Genomic DNA, 21,462 nt, shown 5'->3' with positions numbered 1-21,462 from the left:
TTCTGTGAGTGTAGGTGGCGCCAGGGTGATGGTTGTGTTGGGGCTGGGGACTTGCCTGAAGCCTCAGGCAGCTGTGTGGTATTTTAGGAGGAGAGGTAGGGGTTTCCTTTGTTGAGGGTGGATGTGATGATGAGCTGCCATCTTCTCAGCTTGAAGTGCAAGGAAACGCAGGAAGACGTGTTTATCTTCCACCTCCTCTCACCCTTAAGCACCTCATAAATGGTTAATTTTGCTGGTTCGTTGAAACTCAAACTTTGTGTGCAATTGATTTTCAGCGCAGTGCTAATGCAGGATCACACTTTCTGTTTCAGCATGCTACAGCATGTGTTCAGCCTGTGCATTGTTGCACTAAACAGTCAACAACACAATTTAAATTGAAACCGTTCAGCATCTTGATGTGCCAAGGCCATTAAATTCACCAATAAGTGCACTATTTTTTACATGGTCTAGAGACCATGTGCACTATGTTCAAATGACCCCATTAAATTAGAATCCGAAAGTAGTTTATTGCCACAGTAGTGGAACTACATGGAATTTGCCTTGGTGAAAGGCCGAAACAGAAGACACCCAAATGAGTGTCTGCACACGCTCATTTCTGAATACTTTACATTCTAGATATTGCCAGCACCTTCATGCGTGATCAGTCACATAAGATGATCAAAATGTCTCTGAGCAGCAGTTATACTGGGAAACCGAGGTCCCCGCTGTTAGCAGAAACATGTTTAAATCATTGAGAAGGAAGGATGCCAGATCAGTTCACGAAAAGAGGAAGTGAGAACTAGGAGGGAAGAGAAGTTTCCTGTCAATAGTGTGGCAACCAACCTGTCCTTTTCTTACCCTTTCTATGTGTGAGTGTGTTTTGTGACCTGTGTGTTTTGTTGCACCTGCAAGGATACTTATCCATTCATGTCCAGTACATCTGTATTATCTGTATTTCCTTTGTATTACAATTTACTTAATGCAAGTACAGTATGTTCTCTGTAACCGATGTTAACTTCCAACACAACCATCCTCCCCTCCCAGAACGAGTCTCATATCACCTGGATAGAGAGGGACTTTGCCAATATTAAAGTCCAGGTAAGCTCTGACCACTTCTACTCTACAACTGCTTTATATCCGAGCAATCTGCAGCTCCCCCTTTGCAAACCCACTCAGGCTGTTGCTTACAGTAACATCTCTGCATTTTATCCACTTCAGGATCACACACTTTTGCACTTTTGTCTCTCTGCCCTCTGGAACTTCAATTCACCAATTGCAAGATTGTTCAAATTTCCGAGTATTGACTACAATGCTGTGTAATTGGACGTTTGTGAAACGTAGTCAGCTGACAGCTCGCTACTGTTTGGTCAAGAGAGAAGTTGACTCATGCGCTGTATTAACATGGGTGTGTTACAGCCTATTCTCTCTTGTTGAAGAGGTATTTACTGCACAATGAGCAATAAAGTGAGGGATGGAGGAAAGAAAGAGTGAGAGGGTACTTAAGGACCGGAGAGAGCTGTTCTAAGAGACAGGATAAGCAGGAATAGACTGTTATGAGAGGAAAGAGAGGAACATGCCTTTCCACGGACAGGAAAATCTCTATCATCTGCAGGCCTTAGCACTGAGAGGGCACACCTCATCCTCTCTCTGCCCTCCTCTGCCCGTCCTCTCTCCCTCAAAACAGTGTTAACATAGAAACGCATGTATTGACATGTTCAATTGAGGCAGCAGAAAAAAACTTTTTTGTCATTATTTCCACCTCTCTTTTTCCTTTTTTCCCCCAATTTCAATCCATCTCTCTCTCTTTATCTTTGTTTCTCTCTCTCTCTCTCTCTCTCTCTCTCTCTCTCTCTCTCTCTCTCTCTCTCTCTCTCTCTCTCTCTCTCGATTCAGTTTCAATTCAAAGGGGCTTTATTGGCATGGGAAACAGACATTTACATTGCAGGTCAAAGTGTAAAATAAAAACAAATAATACAGTAAGTAAAGATGAACTAGAGTGAAGTGTAAACAGAGCTGTGTTGTAATCAAATTATATAAATGGAAATGGTTTAACTAGTTTAACTTAAGATCACTCTGAGTTGAACACAGTGTCTCTCTCTCTTAGCCGTGTGTGTGTGTGTGTGTGTGTGTGTGTGTGTGTGTGTGTGTGTGTGCGTGCGCGTGCGTGCGCGTGCGTGTGTGTGTGTGCGTGTGTGACTTGTTGGGTGCAGGACTGTGAGAATAGGAGCAGGCTCTTCCTTCCTGCCCGCTTTGGTTCCAGTTCACTTCAGCTGCAGTCAGTCACTGAGGACACACAGGGCTAATCACAACAACACCGAGAGCAACGGAGAGGGGGGGATAGCAGAGATAATGGAAGAGAAGATGAAGAGTTAATAAAAATTTCTAGCAGAAGGCCCCTGCAGAGAGGATAGATAAAGGGACAAGGCTGAGAGTTTTTTTTTCCCATATTTACTTGATGTCCACAGAACTAATTCTGACATGAGTGCTCAAATGAGTCTTGTGGTGAGATGAGGTGAAGTTTAAGATGATTTATGTGTGGTAGTACAGTGTTTACTTAATTATGGACATGGGTAGGATGATGAAGCAGAAGTTTTTGCAATGCTGAGATGGAAAAGGATAAGAGAAAGTTCACCCTGAGCCGCTTGCTGACCCTCTACCTGTCCAAAAAAAACAAAGCCTTGGCTGGCAGCCCTGCGCACGCTAACAACTGCAGATCAACCGCTGCAACTGGCAACAGCAATGACACTTTACCTGCGCCGAGGAACCACTGGACGGTAACGTGATACCTCTTTATGTTGGCATTTTGATTAACTCTGAGTAGTCTCCAGAGAGCGGTTGGTGGCGCTATGTTGTCGTTAAGCACAGTTGTTTTTGAATGAACAAGCAGAGAGAATTGGGATTTCATAAACGCTGCAAATTGCAGAAGAGGCTCGCTGTTATCTGTGGTTGTTTAGAAACCAGGTGCAGCTGAGAGCCTGCATGTTCAACTCTGGTTTCCTGTTGTCAAATAAAGTCCCAGGCTAGTGGCATGTGCTGTTGGCTGTGTATAGATCTGAAACTTCATTACTACTTCTTCTTTTGTTTGTTTTTTGTGCATTATAGATACATTATTTAGTTTAGGGTGGCAACTAATAATTATTTTCAGTATTAAATAATCAGACGTGTATTTTTTTTTTTCCAGTGAATTAATCAATTCTATCTTTAAAATGTCTGAAAACGGCCTATGCCTATCACAAGTTCCCAGAACCCAAAATGATGTTTCTCATCGCTCATTTTGTCCGATCAACAGTCCAAAACAAAAATATATTCTATTAACAATCATATGAAAAATAGAGAAAAGCAGCAAATGTTCACAGAGAAGCTGGACCCAGAGAATGTTTGCCATTTATTGGTTGTTAAATCAAAAGTTGTTGTCAATTGAGTTACTGTCAACTAATTGAGTAGCTGTAATCGTTTAGCAGTAATTTAATAAAATATCAAAACCAATGACAAATGCCCATCAGAAGTTTCACTTAAACAGCAAGCAGCAGCATAGCAAATATGTGGTATTTTTACTTGATAAATGCTCTACACGACTACTGACTACAATGTTTTGAGTACAATGTTTTGTCTATTATTTGCCGTGCATAATGAAGGTGTGCATTGTATCTGGTGGCGTCTGCAGAGGACAATTTCAAGGGATAAAGTGTGTGGAACAGGCAGGATGTCCTACTTTCTAGTCCCACATTTTAAAATGCAAGTACGCTGTGAACCTCCCGTTTAGATGAAAAAAAAAACTGCTCCCTGCAGGTAACTAGCACTGTGCCTTGTCGTAGTCACAGAATGTGAAACTGCGAAGCCGGTCTCTAGAAAGGGACTTGTTGTTGATGTGCTGATGCTTTTCTGAAGGGTGTTGATGAGTTGTGGGTGAGGTTGACACCAGGTCAGCAGTTTGTTCATGTGGTGGAGTTGTCAGCAGGTGCCAGCTCTCCACCCTGTAAAGAACCCAAGAAGTTGTCTTAAAAGTCTTTTGTGGTTGTACGACTTAACATAACAAAAACGAACCACTGGAGGCATTTTACATTGCATTGGTTGAAATGTGCACTGATGGTTTACTGTCAACTTGCTTGATGTTGCACCATCATTTCTAGAAACTACTTAAAAACCACATTCATTGGCGAGAACCACTGGGTTTTATCACTCATTCACCACGCACGCATCTAACTTTGACTGCACTTCCTCTTTTTGAAGCGTATTTTGATATGGTTTCATTTAATGACAGATGACACTCCTGTGAAACTAATTTTACTTTTTGCACAGCAAAAAATCAGACATTTTCTGCCCTTCACACAATCCTTACAAACACACTGTGCTCATTGTTTACTGACTGGTTTATTATACTTTTGCCCTCTGCTTTGCACTCTTCAGGAAGATGGAGATATCAAGGAGATCAACATTACCCATGTGGTCAAGGAGGGCTCAGAGAAGGCTGATGCGTCTCAGTTTGAACTGCTCAAAGTGTTGGGACAGGGATCCTTTGGCAAGGTAACCACTGTCTCTGTTGCTTCCTTTGTCTAACATTGCTCTTTGCTCTCTCAGACTCTCAATCCCTGATCTGATATAACAGGGTTTGTGGTGTTTTTTTGTCGGGCTTATTTCAGGTGTTCCTGGTGCGAAAGGTGACCCATCCCGATGCCAACCAGCTCTATGCCATGAAGGTCCTCAAGAAGGCCACACTCAAAGGTACAGTACTGTGATGTGCTTGAATAGTGTCATCACAGTAGGACATTTTTAAAGGCTGGCCGAAAAAGTTTGAATTTCCTGACCCCAGCTGTTAACTTTGTAAAGCTCTTGTAGAGCACACCACCAGGTGCATGAGAGTTGCTCTCAGCTGATCTGACACATCCTGTTGTAAAGGGGATGCTCCCTCATGTTATTATTTACTGTTGTGCTGAAAGTCTATAGTCAGGAAATTAATCTACAAGTTTGATAATCAGTCGCTTGTACCAGCTTCTCAAATGTGAGGACTTCACTGTTCTGTGTAAATGAAATACTTTTGAGCAGTCAGTCAATTTTTGTTATTTTTCAGTTGTATCTTAGGCTCCAGGAAATTATGATGAGTAAGTTTAACTATTTTCTGACATTGATGATGAAAAAAGTAATTTGTTGCAACCCTGTATTCATTGCTTCTTTAGAGCTGCACCTTTCTTAGTTCCAAGTTAATGTGGGGTTGTTTCGAAAAGCTTTCTGTTTGGTTTTTGTGGTGATTTAATTCTATGTTTTGAAGTGGCAGTACCCTCAGTTTCATATAAAAGGGTGTATCTTTTCCTGTAACTCATACATACAGTCGAAGTATGTAAGCAAACAATAGTAAGACGACCACAGCTTGCAGGTTTTTTTTCTAACTTTTGCAAATGGGTGGTCTTGTTCTCTTGAGAAAATCAGGGCTTCCGATTTGTTCACACAGTCCCCCAAAATGATGTGGTTACTTCTAAGTGTGCAGATGTACAGATTTAATTTTCATCCTCAAATTCTGTTTGTGTTGACATGAGCATTAAGCATGTTTTAGTATAGTAATATACTACTGGTTTCACTTTACTCACTATTCAGTCAGAGCACACTGAAGCTCTGCATGGCCCGACAGCTTCTACGATTTATAAATCAGCAAAATAATGATCCTTTATTGTGCAGCCAACTGGAAACCCCATCTTTTTAGGCTGACTGAGCTTTGTCAGCCTACTTTTCAATATTGAAGTTTTATACATGCACACTAAACTCTGGGCTATACTTTGTCCTTCAGTGAGAGACCGTGTGAGAACCAAGATGGAGAGAGACATCCTGGCAGATGTCAACCACCCATTTGTTGTCAAACTGCACTATGGTGAGTCAGCCTGAAGATTTATTTATTAACCTTTACTTCCCAAACTTAGAAACAAGTTTTATTGGATCTACTGATATCATTCCTGTATATTATTACTTTGAATTACAGAAACTTTCCACAGTCATGTTTCCTGATTTGTGTGTGTGTGTGTGTGTGTGTGTGTGTGTGTGTGTGTGTGTGTGTGTGTGTGTGTGTGTGTGTGTGTGTGTGTGTGTGTGTGTGTGTGTGTGTTGTGTGTGTGTGTGTGTGTGTGTGTGTGTGTGTGTGTGTGTGTGTGTGTGTGTGTGTGTGTGTGTGTGCGTGTGTGCGTGCGTGTGTAGCATTCCAGACTGAAGGGAAGTTGTACTTGATCCTGGACTTTCTCAGAGGAGGCGATCTCTTCACTCGACTCTCCAAAGAGGTGGGAGTGATTTGTTGGATTTATTGCTTTGCTGGCCAAAAAGTCAAGTCATTTATCTCACTTGATGACAAATATGTATCTTTTTCTCCATTGTCTCGCTCTTGTGTTGTTATTCTGTCTCATTGTTTCATTCCTTCTGTTTCTGTGTCTCATGCCTCCCAGGTTATGTTCACAGAGGAGGATGTGAAGTTTTATCTAGCAGAGCTGGCATTAGGACTGGACCACCTCCATGGCCTGGGCATCATTTACAGGGACCTCAAACCTGAAAAGTAAGAGCACAAAACATAAATGGACAAATGTATATTTGATGAACCATGCTAAAAGCACCTGGATACAAGCTAGAGTCCTGTGTTGGACAAACGTATTAATGACCTTTCACTTAATTATTTTTGAGACTGCGCTGGCCATAAGTAAGAAAATTCCTCAAACTTGGCTCAGTTTTACATTTGTAAAGCCAAATCTCATTTTATAAATCCTCAACTGTGAAACAACACAAAGACGGATGTACATTGCTGGGATAAAGCCTCCTTCCCTTTCTGCTATCTCAGCTATCTATTTCTCAAGTGCACTGCTGCTGCATCCGGGGCTTAGCTACTCTGGCTATCACCAGACCAAGCTCAATCTTTTAAGATTGAACATTAGTCTGGGGAGTCGGCTCTGTATTTTCTACTGCACAAGAGGCGTGTTCAATGGGCATAGTTCAAATGACTCTGTACGCAATTGGATAGTCCTTCAACCAATCAGACCAACGATCCGGGTGATGTAGCAGCGACAGCGGTATCAACGGGTTGCTGCGCTTCGGTGGCCGCTATGTTGAATGTAAACAAGAAGCTGCTTGGTCGCTTCTCTATCGTCATCGTGTTAAACCCACCAATAGCGCGCCAGGTGGATAAGCCAGTTTGTGATTGGTCCCTGCAAAATCGTAACTGAAGCACGATCGATAAACTTACAGATTTCCAGCCAGAGCTGCAGGGCGAAATCAAATCACCGGCAGATCGAGCTGGGTTTACCCAGTCTAGGGCTTAGCGCCACCCAAGGCAGTTTTGATTGGTTTAAAGAAAATAGAAACAAGCCAGAGTGTTTTTTCCCCCCTATCCCAGAATAGATAATTAGTGTAGCCAGACCATGCGCCGGTGTTGACACAGCGCTGTGGAAATAGGTCTGGCAATACTACACAAAAACATGCATACATTCTTGTAGTCTTAATGAAAAAGCTGTTATCCCTGCTGCAGTGCTCATGGATGAGGCTTTTATTTGGGGTGATCTAATAAATCATACAATAGCCAAGAACCTGGACAAACAGCGATGCGGTTTTTATTCAGTGTTTGGAATTAAAACAAAACCTTTTTGTCATATGAGGAGTCATTTTACTGCATTGCACTGTAAAGGTACCCAGTGGAGTTTTTAATTTGCACTTTAAACATTTATAATTATCATTCCTCACCAAAATGCATTGTGTGTCCCTTAGGCCCAACAAACATTATGAATGCAAACCTGCCTCATTAAACATTTGCAAAGCCTTTTGAAGTTTTGAACCCTGCGTTGTTTACATAAGCTTTCCATCTTCTCCTTTTTCATTGGTGCTTGACTTTTTATTGTACATTACTGCCATCAATTATTGATATGCATTCCTCAAATCTTTCTGCAGTTTCCCCATGTTTGGGGCATGCACCTTCCATACAGTGCTGCTAGTTATCAAAAGTCAAGTACCTTTTAAGTTGTAAAGGTTATTATTATATTACAGACTCCACCAAAATGTGCAGTGTGTGATAAGTGTCTTAATGAGTAAAAAAAAAAAAAAAAAGACATTCATTATTCTAACATTTGACTATGTTTTCTTTGTAGCATTCTCCTGGATGAGGAGGGACATATCAAACTTACAGGTGAGTCTCCTGCTCAGTCCTCTCCTGCTCTGTCCTCTTTCTGTCGGACACACACACACACACACACACACACACACACACACACACACACACACACACACACACACACACACTCTCCTCTACCTTGTTGACCTTCATTACTCACAGTGGGGTGACAGCCTTATCTAGCTGACTCCAGATATCTGCATATGGGCCTGTACATGTTCCTTAGTTAATTATTACACTTTATCTTTCTCTATCGTCATCCATTATCACCGCCATTTATTTACCCCGGGTCCTGCCACCATTGAACCAAAGGTGACCATAGGAGATTATAAAGAGGCAATATAACAAGTCACACTAAGAGACAAATGCTGTGAAAAAGTGTTCATTATATTTCATTAACTTCAACATATTTACAGTTAAACATTTTTTTAAAGTGCTGTCAGTCATATTAGATTATATGTAAATCATTCAGAATAACAGCCTGCACACTACAGTAGGGTGATACACTCTGATGCTGTGTAGTAATGTGCTGAATGTGTCTTGTGATGCGTTTTCCAGATTTTGGTTTGTGTAAAGAAGCCATTGATCATGAGAAGAAAGCGTATTCCTTCTGCGGTACTGTGGAGTACATGGCACCGGAGGTTGTGAACAGGCAGGGACACGACCACAGTGCCGACTGGTGGTCATTTGGAGTACTAATGGTAAGCAGGTGCATTTATAATAATTTCAAGCCATAATGTAAATAATTTTGTTTCTATATTATACAGAGCCATTTAACATAAATATTCTACTGCGTTTATGTATGCACATATACATGTAGATTACATTTGTATGTTCTGACTCCCAGTTTGAGATGTTGACTGGAGCGCTGCCATTTCAAGGGAAGGACCGCAAAGAAACTATGAACCTGATTCTGAAGTGAGTATTTTTAAGGTTGAAGAGCAACCCAACACAGAAGCCAGTTGTCACACATAGTGATTCTATTTGAAATGCCTCTTTTCATATCTGGTGAAATAATTTGAGTTGCGTGCCGTCTGTTTCTCCCCGCAGGGCGCGTCTGGGAATGCCTCAGTTCCTGAGTGCGGAGGCCCAGTCTATGCTCAGGGCTTTATTCAAGAGGAACCCTGCCAACAGACTGGGTTAGTAGCAACTCATGAGTGTTACTTTCATAAGTGGCAACATATGCACTCTAGCTCTGTTTCTTCATTCATGTGTCATTGGTTGAGATGTTGAGATGTTTCTTTACAGGATCTGGTGCTGATGGTGCAGAAGAGCTCAAACGGCATGGTTTCTTCTCCACCATAGACTGGAATGTGAGTGTCTGACGGTCAAGGATAATTTGAGATGTGCACAGAAAAAAACACACTTGAGAGGATTTTTAATTTAGAATAACCATACATCTTTGTGGGAGGAAAACCTTCAACTATATGGTGTGATTAGAAGTCCTTTATTCCTTTTTAGAAACTCTTCAGAAGAGAATTAAAACCTCCGTTCAGACCAGCGGTGGCGCGTCCAGACGACACCTTCTACTTTGACTCTGAGTTCACCTCCCGCACCCCTAAAGGTCAGAGATCAAAGCTGCATGTTGCCTATTATTTGACTCCATGTCTTTTCCCTCCCTGAAAGCAGTTTAGTGGAAGCATTATGGTTATAGGTTTTCCTTTTCAGCTTAAAAAACTAAATCAACACAGGATGTTTTGTTTTTGTTTAAAGGAGACCCAATTGTGATTTCAGCACTATTAAGATGCAATAACATTTTATTATAGCAGTGCTCATAAAAAATACAAAAGCTTGAAAGCATGGTTTATTTCAATGGCATATTTGAACATGGACATCTCAAATATTACTTTCAAAGCATACATCTCCCTTTATTCAATACTTGACTTTCCTCATTATCTTCCAGACTCCCCTGGCGTGCCCCCCAGTGCCGGAGCTCACCAGCTCTTCCGAGGCTTCAGCTTTATTGCGTCGACTCTGTTGGAGAAGGAAGGTTCAGTGGAGCCAGCCAAGGCCCCTCCACACCCAGTAGTCCAGGTCAGAATAAGTTGCTTCACCATGTTTTTCTTCATTTATACAACACACCCTTAAATCTTCTGATTTCTTTACTTTTACTGTGTTGGATTCATCACACAAAGTAGCTATTTAAATAAAGAAGGGGGGACAAGACATATGTGCAAGGTGTGTGTAAGGCAGACAGAGAGAAGAAGGGAATGAAGTGGCTTAACAGAGGAACATGGCTTCAGATCCTGTTTCATGCCTGACAGGAGCAATAATTAACGGTGTGGTAGATTGGGAGAGACAGTTTTACAACGAGAGAGACGGAGAATCCGCTCCTTCCGGAAAACCACCGACATCTCTCTACCTCATCAGCTCTCTCAGTCCGCCACACCTCTGCTTACCCCCGCTCTTCTTCCTCTGCAGCAATTACACGGGAAGAACCTGCTGTTCAGCGACGGCTACATATTGAAGGAAGACATCGGCATGGGCTCCTTCTCTGTCTGTAAACGATGTATCCACAAAGCCACCAACACAGAATACGCTGTCAAGGTATGAACACACACACACATACAGTATATTAAGAAAAAGTCACACACCAGAAGCTGCAGCCACAATGAAACATCGAAAAAACGGTCACGGCTGTATCTTATTAACATTTATAACTACAATGTTATCAATATATTGTGATTGACAGATGATTGATAAGACCAGTACAGACCCCTCTGAGGAGATTGAGATTCTGCTTAGATATGGACAGCACCCCAACATCATCACACTGAAGGATGTGAGTATAAAAACACACACTATTAATTTCCTTGGGCGTTAAGTGTGCCGAAACGTCACCGTTGGTGATATGATAACGTGTGTGTTTCTGTCTCAGGTGTACGACAACGGTAAGCAGGTGTTCATGGTGACGGAGCTGATGCGTGGAGGAGAGCTGCTGGATCGGATCCTCAAACAGAAGTTCTTTTCGGAGAGAGAGGCCAGCGCTGTGCTTCACACCATCACCAAGACTGTAGAGTACCTGCACTCCCAGGGGGTGAGGCAGACTAAAAAAGTATTAATAGTGCCAGTGTCTTCTGGGGACAAATAAAAACTGCATGAAAATCCGCTGAAACCAATCTTCCCCTTTTTAAAAAAAAAAAAAAAAAAAAAAAAAAAAAGAAGAAGAATCTAACTGTTAAAATCAGTAAAAACACAACCTGATGAGCCTTATTATTATCTTATCATACAGTATTCTGTTTTCTGTTGCTTTACTTGGTCGTGCTACAGTTACCTGCATTAATCCTCTGTACTGTCCATTTACTCCCTTCTATTTTCTGTTATCCTCCAGGTGGTGCACAGAGACCTGAAGCCCAGCAACATCCTCTATGTTGACGAGTCGGGGAATCCAGAGTCTATCAGGATCTGTGACTTTGGCTTCGCTAAGCAATTGCGTGCCAACAACGGCCTGCTGATGACCCCGTGCTACACTGCTAACTTTGTAGCTCCTGAGGTGAGCAGAGTCACTTTCCACTCTCATACCTTGAATGATGTTGAATTGAAACTTTACAGTGTTGGAAATTAAATGTGTGTCATTATAGGTGTTGAAGCGTCAGGGCTATGATGAAGGATGTGACATCTGGAGTCTGGGAGTCTTGCTGTACACCATGATGGCCGGGTAAATGCCAACACTTTTTCTTGAACAGATTTGTCTTTCTCACTGCTCATCATACTCACTCTGTCATCTTTCTCCTTTACTTCCACCAGTTTTACTCCATTTGCCAACGGACCTGAGGACACCCCAAATGAGATCCTGAACAGGATAGGCAACGGTCACTTCAGTCTGACTGGAGGCAACTGGGACACTGTGTCCGAGGCGGCCAAGGTAGAGCTACAAAGTTGACTCACAGCTCCTTTGCTCATGTTCCTCAGAGCTAACTCCAGTCTCCTTCTGTCACAATTTCATATTAAATGTGTGCTCCTTCTAGGACCTTGTGTCCAAGATGCTTCATGTGGACCCCCATCAGAGACTGACTGCTAAGCAGGTCCTCAAACATCCCTGGATTGTTCAACGAGACAAACTACCCAACAGTCAGCTCCCACACCAGGACCCCAAACTGGTCAAGGTAACGGATCTTAAAATGACTTAATGGCTTTCATTTTTTATACCCACATTTTTGATAATTTGCTATATGAGCTGCAATCACCATGCTGCTGTTTATATACAGGGTGCGATGGCAGCCACCTACTCTGCCCTGAAGAACTCCCAACCAACTCCAGAGCTCAAGCCCATTGAGAGTTCCTTCCTAGCTCAGAGGCGCGTTAAAAAGCTTCCCTCCACCTCCTTGTAGAGACTCAAATCCACCAATCGGGCTCACTGGAGACTGACCAAAACTGCACCTCCTGACTCCAACCACCCAGTTAGCACGGGGACTCAAGTGTCCACCCGCCTCTACCAGCCAAGGAACACTGACTGTGATCAGTTGTCCTGCTCTTGCTATCATCCTCCTTGTACGGGCTCGTCAGCTGCTGTTCGCCAGTCTCCTTGGACTAGCAAAAGATCGTGAAGATAGATGGGGGTGATGAGGGCAAAAAAGAAATTTCTGCAGGTTTCTGGCAGATGTATTGTGTGTGTGTGTGTGTGTCTGTGTGTGTGTGTCTGTGTGTGTGTGTCTGTGTGTGTGTGTGTGTGTCTGTGTGTGTGTCCACAGAGTCGACTCAGCCATGTTTTCAATTGTGACAATGAAAGTTTTTTCCTCATCATTGCTGTGATTGGTTTTTGGTTGGCTTGCTGCACGCCTGTCTGTCTGCCTGTTATGTTGCAGACAGCACAAAACCATGTTACTGTCAAACTGCTGTTAAATGTTTTTGAAAGAGCATTGTTAACATGAATATTAAACATTTCTGCCATAAATGCCTCTTTGGCTTTGGTACAGCCAGAATATGTGGATTCTGGGAAATGTCAAATGCTGATGTCTTGGTTAATGTCAATCTATTTTGTGTGTGTGTGTGTGTGTGTGTGTGTGTGTGTGTGTGTGTGTGTGTGTGTGTGTGTGTGTGTGTGTGTGTGTGTGTGTGTGTGTGCGTGCGTGTGTTGCATGACTTGCAGTGTGTGCGTGTACTGTCTTGTACTGGCGGGATGCAGGGTCATGTGCATGGTCCGGTGATGTGATGATGTCATGTGGCTTCCTTGTTTTTCTATGCTCCCTTTTCTCTGCTTGGTCAACCTGCTGGCAACCATTTGAGATGTCTATTAATTTTATTACTACAAAAACTAGTAAATAGGTGGCTTTCTGTGAAAGAAAACTTGCCCAAGGAACAATGTGGCATGTTAGAATTCTATATATTTGCTTTGTTTTCTTGTTTTTTCAAAAGATTTTCTCCACTGTGTTTCTTGGATAATGCATATTGAATGCTGTTTCCTGTGTTGGCTGCTTTCGTTGTTAATTGTTTTTTTCGTTTTGTCCAAAGAAAGTGGTGATTAAAAAATAGTGAAAGACATGCTGAGCACATCACAGCCTGTGGACTTAATGCCGTACAGGTCTCTCCTTCTGTTTTGGGATGTAAAAGGGAGGAAAAGCTGACTGTATCTTTATTTGAGCACTCCCAACACAGCCTCTCTTCCCCCCTTAAAAACCGTCAAATCACTGGTTGCTAATATCACATAGACCCTCAGCAGTTGTGTGTTGAACTCTTTCATGCATGATTTTTGAATCATTCTGTTGATTATAGAACATGTTTTCATTTTATTGACGCTCAATCCAAGACATCCTTAAGAAGAGTAAATGTGTCTCATTGTAAGTAGCTTCACCGGATAGATCCTGCTTTCAGCTCGGTGCCTGGACCTACAGGTGAGGCAGAATGTCTTACATGAACACATGATGAACAAACCAAACAGCCTCTGCATGTGTAGAAGGGAAGACCTGTGTGTATGGCTAAAAAAATCTATGAACCAGCTGTCTTACCTCAAAAGGGATCAAAGTTGTATTCTAATTCTTGTTTGGTGGCAAAACTCTCCCTTGTTTGACTAAATTTATGGCAAGATGTTATTGTATGATAACATTGAAGAATTTTATATCTTACAAATATTAAAATTCAGTTGCTACGACAAACTGTCTCTTTTGTTCTGTTTGTGCTTTAAAGTGGTTTAGTATTACACTTCAATAAAGTTAGGTCACTCACAATTCCAAGCAGCCAGCTTCCCAGCAGAGGCTAAGATTTAGTAATTCAGAAATACAATTCTGGATTAATGCATGACGTAAAACGTCTTGTTGCTGCTATTATTTATTATTATTCTGCAACGGTGTTTATTTAATTATGCTTCGCATAAGAGGGTGCTATTTGGAGATATCCCCATGCTCACGATGTAAAGTGCCCTGAGAGTGGGAAAACAACAACGGCACCCTGTGCTGGAATAAACATGGAATTACAAATGCAACCGGCTGCTTTATATACATGGGGTAGGTGGATATATACCGCATATACTGTAGATACATCATACTGAGATCTATATTTTACGTTGATTATACGTACATGTTAAACTGCATTTGAAGGTGCAGGAGGTAAGCCTTATAAAACTAACTTTCTGTCATATTTGCTGAAACTGACCCTATGTTCGAGTAGAACTACTCTACATGAAGCAGGTCTCTGGCCCCACCTACAGCCTGTAGTGTGATTTGCAAAAATCCACCGCTCCCTGTTCAGATGCACCAATCAGGGCCAGGGGGGGGTGTCTAACTGCGTGTCAATCACTGCTCATGCACACACATTCATTCTCCCTTGTGGGCGGAGGGGCTTAGGAGACTGTTTTGGACTTTAGCGGAAAGGGGGACTGAGAAGTTGTCAATGGCTAAGTCCTGGATCTTCACAATCCTACCTACGGCACCTTTTAAACTATGAAGTGTATCCTTTACAGGTACAGGATGTTTAGTGTTACAGGGTTATTGCATGGGAATTGTTACTGACGTGTGACTGATGTTAAGTGTCCATCAGAGTAATGATCTGTGGAAAGAAACTGTTCTTGTGTCTGTTTTCTCTTTGCATACAGTGCTCTGTAGCACCTACCAGATGGGAGAAGTTGGAATAGGTTATGTTCAGGTTGTCATGGGTCTGCAGTGATGTTTCCTGCCTGTTTCCTGACTGAACATGTATAAGTCCTAAATGTAGGGCATTACATGCTATTATACGTTATAATCTTATCTTATATTAAATGTTACAACCTATTATTAACCTGTTTATCTGACACCTCAGCTTCTGCCTTCTTGTGGGCCCACAGCTTGGTGTGTTTCCACAGCTGGTCACTGGAGGGAGATGAAGTGCAAGCTTGTTTTGATGTAAAATCCTGGCTCGCCTAGTTAAATGCTTTTCAGTCAAAGCACTCAGTACTGACCCTGACTGATACCGCTGACTTTACTCTTTATATAACTACTGCATTACCAGTGTGGTAACATACAGATGGAATAAAACATCTACATATTTACTCTGTAAATGATGGTTTCACATAACTATTACACAATCTGTCATGTTAAATGCAAACTGATTTATGTTTATACATGCACATTGGAGACCGCTTACAATATCTGTATGTAAATGACTTTTTGCTTCAGCGCCTCTCTATCTCTCTTCTTGCCTTTAGCATTTTAATGTCCTCTTATTTATCTCATCCTCCTCGTGCTCTTTCTTTCCTCCAGTATGCAAACACTATAACACTGTGAACCATTGCAGCGAACTCTGCTTTACAGTATTAATTTGTAGTATCACCACATACTTCTGCCTCTGTATGCACAGCAGCACTCACTTACGTAACAGTCACACAGTAACTGCTGGTCCTGCTTTGGGGCTGCTGGTCTTTCTCACTCGCCTGTATTCTTCTGACAAGATTTATTGTACACGATCGTGTCCAAGAGAAATGTTGTCTTAAATGATTTATATACTGACACGCATGCATAGGCCCATTGAGTTTTGCTCTCTGTATTTTGACGTCACTGTATACCAGTAATTCAAACTAATAAATTAATGACTTCCTGCTCTTTGCACACACGCACGCATACTCACATAGACTCAATGACTCAGCCTGCAGCAGCAGCAGCACTAAGATACTGATATTGATTACAGAACAGCGGAAAACTAGCATCAACAACATCATCTGTCTCCTGTCTCGGAAGAGAAGAAAGAAGTGCAGTTTTTATCTAGGGCCCGTCTCCTCACTTTACTGCAGTTGTCAGCTGAAGCTGCTCTGCTCAAATGGAAGCTACATTTTCTTGTGTTTTTGTAAGAAGGGTGGGAGTGTGTGTGTATATGAACGAGTGGATGCAGATCCTTGTCTGATCTGAGCTGTAACATGATACTGCCCAGGGCTGAATATCTGAATAGAAGGTTTTTTCTCTGGCTGATCTGAGTTATATAGTTGTGATGTGCTGCTCATATCATCCCCTGTGGTTCTGTGAAATTGCATATGCAAGCACAAAAACCTAAGATTGACACTTAATCTCACTTTTCCTCTCTCTATTTCAAATTTTCAAGGGTAAAGTATCATTTGTATGGTAACACAAAACTTCATTCTAACCCTGCACACAAACACAATGCTAGGTTGTTGTTTTTTTCTTGTGTACCTGTCACCTAGTTACTAGATGCATGTGATATATGACCTGGTGCATGCAATGTATATAATAACAGCTGCAGCAGCAGTGATAAAGGTTACCCAACATTGCTGCTATAAAGTCCCAGAAAAGTGACAAAACGTGCAACTACATTTGTTCTTTTTATTATCCTCTAAATCAAGCAGTCTATAAAGTATTTACATTGATGTTAGACACACACACACACACACACACACACACACACACACACACACACACACACACACACACACACACACACACACACACTCTGATGCTAAAGGCGAACAGATGAGGGAAACTCTAAATACTGAATCAGTCATTTTAACCAAAAGCAAGGTAAAGGAACACAGATGTTCTCACTCCTCCACGTGCGCACACACTACACACACAGATTAAAGTAATCTGGAACAGAGTGTGGGGTATGATTAAGCTCAGGCTTTCATCCCAATTTTAGCAATAAAGAGACAGGAGAGAGGAATAGAAGGAAAAGGAGTGGAAGATAATTGTATTTTGAAAGGATTCGATTTTTAGACACGTGTGTGTGTTTGTGTGTGTGTGTGTGTGTGTGTCTGTGTGTCTGTGTGTGTGCTGCATGCTTGTAAATGTAGAAGAATGTGTCCAAGTACATGTGTTTGCATTTTTGCATTCGCAGGCAGGCCTGCTGCTCAAGATGTTTGCCAATCATGATGGCAATCTGTGTGTGCAGCTCTGTAGGCACTATGTGGGATTAGTTTACAGTAAGTGGTTTTTAACTGTGGGATGTTGCGCAATCATTACAATCTTCCAAAAATGGGCATCATGTTAAAAAAAATAGAAAAAGCATCTTGTCTAAATCTTTACTTACTCAAGCAGGCACATTTATTGCACAACTGTATACATCTAAAGAAAATTGTGCATCACATGCAAGTACACCTAGGCTGCACCACGTTACCCTCAAACATCAGTGGATATTCTAAACCTAGGCTATAACTTGTGTGTCTCTTAAAGTAGTATTCAACATATCCAGTGATTCGTACACTGCTTGATACTATGCAAAATCAAAGCTTCTTCATGAACTTTTTGATATTTTAAAATTGTGTAGATTTAACTCTCTCAACATGCTTTATTATTATTTAAATATATATTTTACTTTGTCTCATGCTGCTCTACAGCAGCACACTCCCCAGATCCTCTTTATGACTCTCATCCTTATTTTCTGGTTTTGTTGAATATTACAGTAGGATAAAGACCTGAAGAACATCTTTAGGGTTTCCTGTATGCACAGTATTCCTTCTATAGCCACATGAAATACAACTTTCCCTTTTACTTTCTTTTGCTTCTCTTCTTTGTATTTCTCTTTCTTTCTCTCTCTTCTCTGTAGAGATCAGTAGATCAGTAAAGCTAAAAGCAGGGGGAGAGCCATCACTGCTGCTGCTAATGCAATGCCAATCCTGAGATAAAAGTGAAGAGCTAAGTGAACACTCAGATTTGCATGTGTGTGAGTGCCAAGCACAAGGTCTGACCTGCTAAAAGCTTTATTGTTTTGATTCATGCTAGCTGAAGGCAGTTATTTAAAACATTACGTTGTGTATATGAGTGTGTGTGTGTGTGTGTGTGTACTGTGTATTTGAGGGAAAATATTCAGTGTCTTACTTCATACTCTTATCACTTCTGCAATGCAGCCACAAAACCTGTCAATATTTGCGATGATGGAGAGGGTAAGCTTAGCTGCAAATGGAGTGGATATTACAGCAAGCAGACAATAAAAGAAGAAAAAAAATCAAGGTATTATATAGCAATGACGTAACTACTTACTATCTGAATTTATGAAGTGGAAACTGGTTATTATTGCTGCGACAATTTAGTTCAGGTTTCAGTTTTTCATGTTGCAGGACTGCTGTAACGATGTGATGACCTTCAGTAGGCCACAGTACGGGTACCAGAGCAACATATTTAGATTCAGGATTACACACATCACAATGACTTTAATTTGGGTTAAGTGCTCTGAAAAAATGGACTCCTGTGATCACAGAACTCTGAGTGTAGAGATTGTGTTTTCACTTCACCCTTTATTTTTTACACTTAAAACTGCTTCAAAAGAACATTTAATTTGGGCACCTTTGCAAAGGCGTTTATGTAATTTGATGCTCACTTCATCTGTTTAAATAATTGGCTTCAAGATGACAAACATACAGCTGGCTACACACAACAACATTTGCAGTGGGAGAATGTTTTTATAAGCCGGTATAATTTTTTGGCACTTAAGTGCACTTTGTGTGTTGTGCCAGAGAATGGTATGAATCCAACGTAACTAATCAAATCAATTTGAATACAATCTTTTTTTCCCTAAGCCACCAGATTTGCTGCAAATACAGTTTCTTAGCAACAGCGAGTCTTCATTGCTTGCCATTTGAGTGCAAAAATATGAGCATAAATGTCCACAGTAACCTACTGTATAGTGTTTTTGTTACTAGAGAAAATCTAAATGTGCATGTTGGGTGCCCTGCTGTTTTTTGTATGTTTTTGGAAATACATATGTCTGTATGCACCAGTGTTACTTATATGTGACTTAAAGGGGAAGATATTGTTTGCGGGAAGGCTGTGAGCTGCAAAATGGGTCAGAAGAGGGAGGGAATGAGTACCGGGAAAGGGCGATAACGCTGAGCAGCAAGGTGATAAAGGGAAGAGAGAAATTGGAGCATCACCCCTCCCTCCTGCTTTTGCCATCTGATGTCGTACAGTGTTGCTAGGGGCAACCATCCGAGCAGAAGAAAGGGAGAAAGAGGGAAATGAAGAGACCAGCTGGTAGGAGGAATGGCAGCAGAGCCAAACAGCATCAGCAAAGAGGAGAGAGACCTGCATGGCTTGCCTCACTCTGCCTCGCTTGACTGAGCAGAGCTGATCGAAGCAGAGCTCCAGATGACGACGATGAAGCAAAACACTCAAGCAGAGGGCACGACAGCCTGCCAGCATCAGCAGCAAACAGGCCGGCTGCCCAATCATCAGCTGACATGCTCATGAGTTCAGCAGCCAATGGGCTGCCAGGAGGCTCCTCCCCAGCACAACCACTCAGATGCAGAGACGGCACTAGCCCGACTCAGATCTCTTATTAATGAATGGAGCAGTTCCCAGGCTCCATCACTGCACATCGCCGCACTCTTTGCTCTGCTGCTCTCTGCTCTGACACAGGAAGGCTAAAAAAACATCAACAGCGACAACAAGGACAGCAGCAGCACAGGAAGAGCAGTGGCCATGAAGAGACGACAAAGAAATGCAGACACCCATGAAGAGTACATGGCTGCAGCTATTAAAAACAAGGACCCACATCCTGATATCCACCCACCGGATTCACCTTCTCCATCATCATCTTCTCACCCTCTTCCTCCATTAGCCATGCCACCTTCTACATCTGCCTCTGCACTCTTGGCACTGGCCTCTCCAGGCACCAGGCGCTCCATTTCAATGGGAGACTTCCGGAGGGTGACAGGGGCTCTGCTAACCGGTTCTGAACCCCCATCCACCTCTGCCACGGCACCCTCTTCCAAGCTCGTCACCCCCAGCTCCAGCATGGAGTTTGAAGCAGCTCGACGGCGCCTTCTGGAGGTGGAGGAGCGTCAACGCGTCATCCGAGAGATGGAGCGACGGCTGGAGGAGCTCAGGGAGGTGTTTGTGCGTTCAGAGCAGGAGGTGGTGGTTCACGGGGAAGTGGTGTCGCGGATATCTAGTGCAGCCCAACAGGGGGAGCTGTACGTGGTGGAGAACAGCCAACGGCTGAAGAAAGGCCTAAGGTTTAAGAAACATCGACCCACCATCGTCTTCTCCTCCATGCTGGGACTCCGCACGTGCCTCCCCTGGCCTGTGAAGTTCAAATAGATCATCAGAGACTTGCATTTCCAACATCGCTTAGGAAATGTGCTTTACATAAACAGTTGGATAGAGCTTCATTCTTTAGCTATCACTCATTGACACGGCTGCTCTCCAGTTTCTCTACTCTTGTATCCTGAGGCTGGTCCTCCAGATCTTTAGAGTGCCTAAATTAATTACAAATGCTAGTAAGAAGCTTGCTGTTCAGTGCATTTCGGGGAAAATTATTTGGCTAGCAAAACAATCAAATCAGTACCAGTGCAATGTGAACAGGATGTCATTGTGTCTTCATTGTTTTCAAAGATGCTTTGCTGCTTGCAGTTTGGTGTGGTGTTGCGTAGGAGAGATTGTGTATTGATATGTAATCGGATGAGTCATTTTTCAGGTGATGTAGTAGAGGAGTGGTTCAGACAAGCCTGCGAGGTAACAAGAGCTTTGTTGTATGTCTCTTGACTTATGCAGCAATCAATGAAAAGCCAATAAGGATTATGTCATGTTAACCTTTTCAAAGAGGAGAAAGGGGTACAAGTGACAGAAAAAGAGACAGGAGAAAGCATGGAACAACCTTCCTCTCCAACATGTCTAGAGAGAAGTGAAGTGCAGTGAAAGAGAATCAGAGGTGAAGCTATGAAAGGGATTGCCGCACTGTTACATAAACCAAGGATGCAATAAAGAAGCGGAAAATAGAAAAGAGTGGAATTCTGATGGCTGAGATATACACAGAAAATATGCCATGGCTTCTCTGTGACCACTCTTCCACTACTGCAAGAGAGCAGCTGAGCAGTTCAAGCTGGGACTATTCCACCTGTGGCCTCTTTTTATCCAGTCACCTAGCAACCACTCATCTCTCAATCCTAAATCCGCTTCCACAAACCTACAGAATGTATCCAGCAGAGCACTGTAACTACAACA

General features: G+C 42.3%; 1 protein-coding gene across 8 annotated transcripts in view; it reads left to right on the top strand.

The window, feature by feature from the left end:
• Nucleotides 1-14,199, top strand: part of rps6ka1 (ribosomal protein S6 kinase a, polypeptide 1) — a 53,492-nt gene extending 39,293 nt beyond the window's left edge. For 4 of the 8 annotated variants that reach the window (XM_039785147.1, XM_039785146.1, XM_039785151.1 and 1 more), the window contains 21 exons: nucleotides 1,024-1,077; nucleotides 4,387-4,503; nucleotides 4,620-4,701; nucleotides 5,759-5,839; nucleotides 6,160-6,239; nucleotides 6,402-6,508; nucleotides 8,085-8,122; nucleotides 8,666-8,808; nucleotides 8,955-9,025; nucleotides 9,158-9,246; nucleotides 9,356-9,420; nucleotides 9,569-9,671; nucleotides 10,011-10,141; nucleotides 10,529-10,654; nucleotides 10,800-10,889; nucleotides 10,986-11,144; nucleotides 11,439-11,600; nucleotides 11,689-11,765; nucleotides 11,855-11,972; nucleotides 12,076-12,213; nucleotides 12,316-14,199. In XM_039785147.1, the coding sequence (XP_039641081.1) occupies nucleotides 1,024-1,077; nucleotides 4,387-4,503; nucleotides 4,620-4,701; nucleotides 5,759-5,839; nucleotides 6,160-6,239; nucleotides 6,402-6,508; nucleotides 8,085-8,122; nucleotides 8,666-8,808; nucleotides 8,955-9,025; nucleotides 9,158-9,246; nucleotides 9,356-9,420; nucleotides 9,569-9,671; nucleotides 10,011-10,141; nucleotides 10,529-10,654; nucleotides 10,800-10,889; nucleotides 10,986-11,144; nucleotides 11,439-11,600; nucleotides 11,689-11,765; nucleotides 11,855-11,972; nucleotides 12,076-12,213; nucleotides 12,316-12,438 (2,154 nt within the window). In that variant the 3' untranslated portion in view covers nucleotides 12,439-14,199. Of the gene's footprint in view, nucleotides 1-1,023; nucleotides 1,078-2,242; nucleotides 2,754-4,386; nucleotides 4,504-4,619; nucleotides 4,702-5,758; nucleotides 5,840-6,159; nucleotides 6,240-6,401; nucleotides 6,509-8,084; nucleotides 8,123-8,665; nucleotides 8,809-8,954; nucleotides 9,026-9,157; nucleotides 9,247-9,355; nucleotides 9,421-9,568; nucleotides 9,672-10,010; nucleotides 10,142-10,528; nucleotides 10,655-10,799; nucleotides 10,890-10,985; nucleotides 11,145-11,438; nucleotides 11,601-11,688; nucleotides 11,766-11,854; nucleotides 11,973-12,075; nucleotides 12,214-12,315 lie in introns of those variants that run through there. The other 4 variants (XM_039785149.1, XM_039785148.1, XM_039785152.1 and 1 more) reach the window with 2 other exon arrangements.
• The last annotated feature ends 7,263 nt before the right edge of the window (nucleotides 14,200-21,462 follow it).

This window comes from Perca fluviatilis, chromosome 20 (genome assembly GCF_010015445.1).
Source record: "Perca fluviatilis chromosome 20, GENO_Pfluv_1.0, whole genome shotgun sequence".
In the NCBI taxonomy this organism is placed as follows: domain Eukaryota; kingdom Metazoa; phylum Chordata; class Actinopteri; order Perciformes; family Percidae; genus Perca; species Perca fluviatilis.
The sequence above is the reverse complement of the archived record's forward strand: the minus strand, read 5'-3'. Positions and strand labels throughout refer to the sequence as shown.